Source organism: Emys orbicularis, chromosome 20 (genome assembly GCF_028017835.1).
Source record: "Emys orbicularis isolate rEmyOrb1 chromosome 20, rEmyOrb1.hap1, whole genome shotgun sequence".
Taxonomy (NCBI): Eukaryota; Metazoa; Chordata; order Testudines; family Emydidae; genus Emys; species Emys orbicularis.
Window position 1 is genome coordinate 471,003 of NC_088702.1, and position 7,906 is coordinate 478,908.

At 57.1% G+C, this 7,906-nt stretch overlaps 1 protein-coding gene across 1 annotated transcript; it reads left to right on the forward strand.

Moving 5' to 3' along the window:
- The first annotated feature begins 1,456 nt into the window (after positions 1-1,456).
- On the forward strand, positions 1,457-6,372 carry SCAMP3 (secretory carrier membrane protein 3). The gene is made up of 9 exons (XM_065420377.1): positions 1,457-1,543; positions 2,086-2,163; positions 3,804-3,947; positions 4,084-4,207; positions 4,380-4,508; positions 4,828-4,987; positions 5,515-5,616; positions 5,842-5,959; positions 6,226-6,372. The coding sequence occupies exons 1-9, from the start codon at positions 1,493-1,495 to the stop codon at positions 6,370-6,372; spliced, it is 1,053 nt and encodes a 350-aa protein (XP_065276449.1). The 5' UTR covers positions 1,457-1,492.
- The last annotated feature ends 1,534 nt before the right edge of the window (positions 6,373-7,906 follow it).

The window sequence follows — 7,906 nt, forward strand, 5'->3', positions numbered from 1 at the left end:
ACAAACCAGCAGCAGGGGCACGGTAGCCCAGTTTCTCTACTCAGTCCAGACTCTGCTGTGCTCCCTGCCTTGTGTCTGTAAGAATTGCTGTTCTCGCCCTCTTGGGGTAACTATAGGTTAGTGGAGTTCAGTTGGGAGTTGGGCTGCTCCTCTGATGCAACATCTGCTTCTGTTCCATGAACCATCTCTCCCTGGGGGTGTGGGAATCCATCCTCCAGTTTAACCACAGTATCTTTTTGGAATGAGAAGTGTGGAAGTGGGATCACCCTGGAAGTTGCAGGGTGACCTTTACTCTCTTATGCCTCACCTCGCTGACCACACCATCTCCTGGTAAAGCCCTGAACTTCTCACTGCTTTGGCTTCCCTGAAAGGATTCACGAGCTTGTGCCAAGCATGGTGAATTATAAGATACAGCACTTTGTGTTTGGACACACTTGTGAGCAGGGATTCTTGGGGGGGTATTCAGGTCACTTGCATCAGGGCCTGAACATTTTGTAGCCCCTTTGTAATTGTGTAAGATTTTAGAGACTGCAGGCCTGGGGGTTGTGGTGGCTTTCACGATGGAAGGCAAATCACTAAGTCACAGTGATTAATGAAGCAGAGTCCAATGCCCTGGTATGCTCACATAGAATGGCTTGTGGGAACCACCCATCCTGTGACAGCCAGGAAAGGGCTAAAGGCCTAGGACCAGTCCTGCCCTCAGTCTGTCAGCCACTGAGAGTTTATTCTGATGTAATGTTCCTTGCTCTCCCGCTGGTGTAAATTTCTCTGGACCAGGATTTGCCACTCGTGCACTCTGAATTAAACACAATTGCATCCTCTTTGCAAATCAAGCGTCGATTTCCTGGCTCCCTCTTAAAACTGTTACTCAGCCTACGGCACCAAGGGGCCCAGCAGCCCCGGCCCAGGCGGGACCAAGCCCTTCACAGGCCCCCTGCCGTAACGGTGGGTCTGAGCTGGCCAGGCGCTGACTGGACCTGGGCCTGGGCCTGGGCCTGCAGCTGCCCCCGCCCTGCTCAGCGCCGGCCGCGCTAGGGTGGGGGGCAGGCAGGCCTCGCTCACTGAAGGGGAAGGAAGACAAAATGGCACCTGCTGCCTGACCTCCCCTTCTGTTGGGTGTGTCACCCTGGAAACTACAGCTCCCAGCATGCATTGCGGACAAGGCGGTGCCCATATGTCCCAGCAGGCACAAGGACCCAGAGACTACGGCGCCCCGGAGACATTCCCGTCAGGCAGTGCGAGCTTAAGGGCTGGAGAAACTCCACATCCCAGCATGCAGCGCGGCGCTCGGACGCTCTAGCCCTACTCATGCGCACACGCAGCCGCCGCGCGTGATTATGCCTCACCGCCCTCCGGTGCGGGGTTCCCGCCCTGCAACGTGAGCAGCGCTGATGACGTACGTGGCGCGGTAGCCAATAAGCGTCGGTCAGGCAGGGGAGCGGACGCAGCGGAGTCAGTCACTGAGGCTGGGGTCGCGCGGCTGGAGCCCGGCATGGCCCAGAACGGGGCGAACCCCTTCGGGGAGCCCGACAACCCCTTCCAGGTGCGCGGGGCGGGGACCCCCAGGGCTGGCCCTGGTCTGTAGCGGGGGTGGGAGCCGCCAGCTGGGGCGCGGCCCCTGAGCTTTCCTCTGGCAGCGCTTCCTGTCCCAATCTACGTCATCGGGCAGCTGTGTCCGCCCTGGGCCGGGCGCGCCCTGCTCCGCAAACAGGCCTGGGGAGGGGGCTGCCTCCCTGCGGCGCCCCTGGCTGCCCGGCGAGCAGGGGCTGGCTCCCGCGGCCGGGCCTGGCAGGGGCGGGTGCTCCATGTTGGCTTTGGCAGTTCTCTGTGTCCCGCTTCCGGAGCTTCCCCTTGGATTGAGTAAATTTACGAGCAGTGCTGTCTGCAAGGGGCCGGGGAGTGCTCTGGGTGAGAGACTGCCCTCCGCATAGGGAGCGGCATGGTCTAGGGGGCGATGTTGTCCTGAGTATTGGGGGTGGGATGGCATCTGTGGGAGCTGGTTGGGTTGCTGCAGGGCCTGGGGGATAGCAGGTGAATGGGAGCACTGGTTGGTCACAGGGACTGCAAATTCATGCTCTGTTCCAGGATCCTGCTGTGATGCAGCACAAGCCCAGCACGGAGTATGCGACGCTGGATGTGTACAACCCCTTCGATAACAGAGGGGTAAGGAAGCTTCTGGGCTCTGAGGGCAGTGCATTGGGGAGGAGCCTGCACTGGCCACAGGGTTCTAGTCCTCTGCATTGGTCTGGCTGTCCGAGGAAATGCTCACTTTCTCCTGGGTTACATCCCAGACACCAGTCTGTGGCCTGTCCCTCTCAGCCGGGGCTTGTTTGGCAACTGGCCAGCTCACGTGGGTTTCTTAGGGACAGGGGGCTCCCTGGGCTCTTGTTTTGGTAGGAGGATAGTGTTGGGTTTCTCACACTTACTGTGAGCTGAGTCTTCCTGCCCCCTACAGCCTCTCATGCTGGGCTGGCTCACTACATGTGCATGGAGAGGCATCTTGTGTGTGGGTTAACAGCTGATAGAGGAATGGCAGACCCGGTGCCAGCTCATGCCAAGGCCCCTAGCTCTCAAGTGAACACTGACATGCACAGCTGGAAACCAGTCTGGCTTGCCTGTGTGTTAGCTTTGTTAAAATCTTAAATTTACAAGAATGTGTTTCATGTTTAGACTTTGTCATACTTGTAAGTTGCTGCATGTATTAATCTCACTTAGAACATCTGTACCCCATGTTATGAGGTGGTATTAAGTATTTGCATTCTCATCCTCTGTAATTGTGTAAGTCATCGAACAGGAAAGGAGCATTAATGAATGTAAAATGGTGGCTTCCTACAGAAGGTGTTAGGTCCTTTCCCTCCAAGAAGGCCCACTGAAACGTAAAAGAACAAATACTTTAATTGCATTCCACACATGAAGAGGAGACTTGCATGGGAACTCATCCCATCACCTTGAACTCTTGGGGGAAGCACATAAAAATCCCTAACAAGAAACTCTCTCACTACGCTGCTTGGACTTTGAGAGGGCAAGGAATCCCCAGCTACGTAGCCTGGGTTGACCCTAAAAAACACACTGCTTGCCTATTACAGAAGCTTCTACCACCTCTTGGAACCTAAGACCCTAACTCATTTGTGTGTGTTTACCTGCTTTAACCTTGTAAATAACTCTCATTTTTATAGGTTTCAGAGTAGCAGCCGTGTTAGTCTGTATCCTCAAAAATAACAGGAGTACTTGTGGCACCTTAGAGACTAACAAATTTATTAGAGCATAAGCTTTCGTGGGCTACAACCCACTAATCTTTAGTTAATTATAGGACTGGCTACAAGTGTCTTTAGCGTGAGATCTGAAGTACAATTGAGCTGGGAGAAGTGACTGGTCCTTCAGGGCTGGGAGTAACCTGAATATTGTTGTGATTTTTGGTGTAAGGGACCATCAGTCAAAGGCAGGCTTGCCTAGGTGGCAAGATAGAGGGAGCAGAGTGCCCAAAGGGACTGTCTGTGACTCCATGGTCAGGCTGTTACAGTGCCTGAGGAGTTGACACTTGGCTGGTGAAATCTAAGTGTAGAACTGATACCCAGTTTGGGGTTTGTGCCCTGCTTCTTAACAATCTGCCATGAGGTTGGTGCTCATGCGCCACTCCAGGAAGCCTGACGCCAACTCTGGACATTTGAATGTCAGCAGCTCCCATCCTATACACTCTGGGCCTGTACTGTCTCTTCCCCTGCTCCCTGCCTGTTGTCTCCTAGATATAAGCAGAAGACTGTGAGCAGTCTCCATGTCTAATTATTCTTTTATGTCTCCAATAGCCACCCCCTCCCTACCAGCCCCAGCCAGGGGCTCAGCCGACTCCACCAGTCACCAAAGTGCCCCAGCCGCCGGCCTCTGCCATGCAGCCCCCCAAGAAGCCAAGCCCCCCAGAGTCCAAAAACTACGGCTCCTATGGAACTCAGGTGATGGGGGCAGGGAAGCCAGCATGCTGGCAATAGGGTTGGTTGACTCCTGTGCTCTCAGTTGGGGCTGATGGAATTGAGTCAGCTGGTTTCTGGGGCCTGTGAGCTGAGTTGTCCCCTCTTCTCTCTCTGTTAGGAGTCGACAGCAGCAGCCGCCACAGCTGAGCTGCTGAAGCGGCAGGAGGAGCTGAACCGGAAGGCAGAGGAGCTGGACAGGCGGGAGCGGGAGCTGCAGAACGCAGCTTTGGGCAATGCTGCAAGTAAGTGCTAGAGCCACTCCCAGGATGGGGTAAGGTCAGCAGCCCAGACTCCCTGGTCCAGTGCAGCTGGGAAATGACCCCCGCCCGGGCAAGGGGAACGTAGCCTTCCCCTACCCCTGGGAGCTGCTGCGTAGTCCCACTCTGGCCTCATGCTTTCTGCTTTGCTTGACAGTCAGACAAAACAACTGGCCTCCGCTGCCCTCCTTCTGCCCCATGAAGCCCTGCTTCTACCAGGACATCCCTGTGGAGATCCCCACGGAGTTCCAGAAAACAGTCTCCTCCATGTACTACCTCTGGATGGGTGAGCATCTGGATAAGGGCACCAGGGTGCAGATCCCCAAGTATGCAGGGGGCAGTGGAGGGGGTTTGGAGGGGGGTGAATATCCCTGTACGTTGTTGGGGGAGGCACAGACTTTGCAATGTTCAGCGGGACAGGGCCTGGGACTGAATACCCTGCATATGGGAGAGGTGCACTCCCACACCCCCTCAAGAGCAGCAGGATTCCTGACTCCCAGTGCTGGGACCAAAGGGGGTGGATCTTGCTGTTGTGGGCGTGGGTGACACATGGAGGGTTAGGGCTCTGCTGCCCCAGGGGTTTCCTAACCTGCTGTTTCTCTTAGCCAGCACCGTGACTCTCTTCCTGAACTTCTTGGCCTCCCTGGCCTGGTTCTGCGTGGATCCCACAGCTGGTTCGGGCTTTGGCCTCTCTATCCTCTGGGTTCTCCTCTTCACACCCTGCTCCTTCCTGTGTTGGTACAGGCCAATGTACAAAGCCTTCCGGTGCGTCCCTGCTGGGAGTTCTGGGGCTGGCAAATCAATAGAGCCTGTGATTCTTGGGCAGCTCCATTTGTTTACTAGGGTACCACAGATGTCCTGTAGCTGCAGTGGGTCTGCCTGGCTGTCAGCATTGGTGACACCTCAGATCTTCTGTGGCTTCTGGGCTGTAGACCCTGCAGCTAAACTCCTATGGGAGAAAGGGATAATGATCTGAGTGTACCAGATCTCCATGCTCCCCTAGTAGCACTGGTCCCTGCCCTGGAGGGGGTGACTCGAGTGGCCCTGTATCGTGTCTGCCTTGGGGAATTAGGGAGGAGCTTCCCCCCCCCCCCCGAAAGTCAAGTGCCCAAGTTGTGGGTGACTGAATTGTGTGCTTCCTGGGGGGTAAAGCAACAGGCCTGGCTGTGCCTCCTGGGCCTGGCTGTTGCTTCTCAGGCCTGGCCCTGCTGGAGGAGGGAGGGGAGGGAGATTCTCCCTTGGTAGCGGGGATGCTCTAACCCAGCCCCTCTCTCTCTCTCTCCCCCTCTCAGGAGCGACAGCTCGTTCAACTTCTTTCTATTCTTTTTCATCTTCTTCGTCCAGGACATTCTGTATGTGCTGCAGGCCATCGGCATCCCAGGCTCAGGATTCAGGTAGGGGCCGGGGCCGGGCCCTTGGGGCTGCCCGGTGCTAGGCTCAGGGGAGCTGGCTCTCCTTTCTCTGGCCTGGCCCTGTGTTGCTTATGCAGAGGCCCAGCTGTGCCGGCTGGTCCATCCCAGCAGGAGTGGGTGTTGGGCAAGGTTGCTGGGTGCTCCTGTCGTGATGGGGAGGGGGCTGGGAGTCTGTGCGTGTGGGCAGCCCTCTCTCTCTCATTGCAGTGGCTGGATAGCAAGTCTAACGGTGCTGAGGAAAAACCAGGCTGCTGCTGTGATCATGATCCTGGTGGCCGTGTTCTTCACGGTGGTGGCTGTGCTGGGGATCATCATGCTGAAGAGGGTGAGTACCGAGTGGGGCCTCGGCCAGTGCTTTCCTGTCCCTGCAGTGCAGAGAGCTGGCTTCGAGCACATGCTGGAGCCCTCTGGGTCCTGCTGGGCTCTGCAGGGCCCGGCTGAGCCTGCCCTGGTTCTGGGGTATCGCACTCTAGCTAGGGTGCCCCCTCTCCTCTGCTGTGTGGCCTGCTCAGAGTCCGTAGTAGTGCTGGGGTCCCAGTTTGGGTGCTGGGCCCAAGTACAGCGCCCCTTGACCCTGGGCTTCTCTTCTAGATCCACTCCTTGTACCGCCGGACGGGTGCCAGCTTCCAGAAGGCACAGGAGGAGTTTGCCGCAGGCGTCTTCTCAAACCAGGCGGTGCGCACGGCAGCAGCCAATGCCGCGACGGGGGCAGCGGGCAGTGCCTTCCGGGCGCAGTAGGGGCAGGCCACGCCCCTGGCCCCATCACTCTCACATGGGCTATTTTTAAAGAAAAGGAAACCAAGTTACACTTTCATTGGGTCCCTTTGTGTCTGCCTCGGCCAATCAGAGGCTGCCTCATCCCAGCTTGGAAGCACGGATGTCCAAATACTCTGCTGCTCTAACCACCTCCCTCACGGATGGGGGCTGCTCGTGTTTGTGCCACCCCTGTGGACAGAGGCTGTGGGGGAAGAGGGGGTTTCCCTTGCGCTCAGGAAGGGGCTCTTTCCCATTTCAGTTCCCTCCGTGTCCAACACCAGCTGCTTGGGTGGGGTGGGAATTGTGCATGTTGCATTTCCTGGCTCTTCCTGGCCATAGCTGTGCTGTTGGCCTGAGATCCCCAGACCCCTCCCAACCCATGGAATTGCTTCCTGCTTAACCCAGAGAGCCTGCTGCTCCTGTGCAGAGGGAGCTGACTTGTGACCTAACCTCAGCCTCCCCTCTGTCCATTTAGGGGGTAAGGCCATGAGGGTGGAGCTGGCTCTGGGCCAGGCATAGGTGGAGGTTTCTCACTGTACTGCCTTTGAAGGGGGACCTCATTATCTGTCAAGGATGCTCTTCCTCCCGTGGCTGCAGCTGCTGTGCCCTCCCCATGGGGGTGGCTTGCTGGTTGGCTGTTGGCCCAGTGTGATAGTGAGGTGAGAATGGGGAGAAGCTTTGGGGCTGCCACCTAGCACATATCACGTGCAGTGAAGGGTAACTTTGGTCCCAAGGAAATAACCTGGGCCTATGTCCCCTGCCCTGCAGCTGCCCACTCAGTGCTGTGGCTACAGCCTTTGGCCAGCACTTCCCTTGGGGCCCTATGGTGAACTCCTTCCTTGCACGATTAACCAGCGAGAGGCCTGAGCTGCTGCTCTGGGTGTTGGGGCTCCTTGTGCCTCTGAGCTGCCTGCCCAGTAGTTCCAGGGGGCTGAGCCAAGCCAGGGATCTAGGTTTACTCTGACACTGGGGAAGTTGCAGAGCCAGCATCATAGCCCTGGCTTCCCTGTCCCCATTTGTGGGGGAGACACTATGGACCTTGCATACCCTGGCTGGGCTAATGTAGCAGCATTGTTCTTCGCATGATTCTTCAGTGCCCCTGGGCAGCAGCTGGAGGAGATCCTGCTCCTAGCTTTCCCCAGGGATCCCCACATCTCTGCTCCATAGGGCCCAGTGCCCTACTCTACTAGCTCTGTGTTCTCTCCCAGCACCTGCGTAGTGCCTCCTGCCTCCCCTCCTCCTCTTTTCTTCCCCCCCCCCCCCCCCGTATGTTGCAGGGGTCAGCTGGGTGGTAGCATTGGATCACAGGCTGCCCCGAGGAAGCCGAACAATGGAGAGGGAGGTGGGGGCAGAGCCCACAGCATATTGGCTTGTGGCTGGGGCAGGCACAGCTCTCCATTCCCACCCTGGGAGCTGGGTTTTGTTGGCTTGAAACAGCTCTAATGTTCTGGCTGCTCCCTAGTGCCATCTCTCCAGGCTCCACTGCTAGCTAAAAGCCACTTAACTGCTGTAGTGG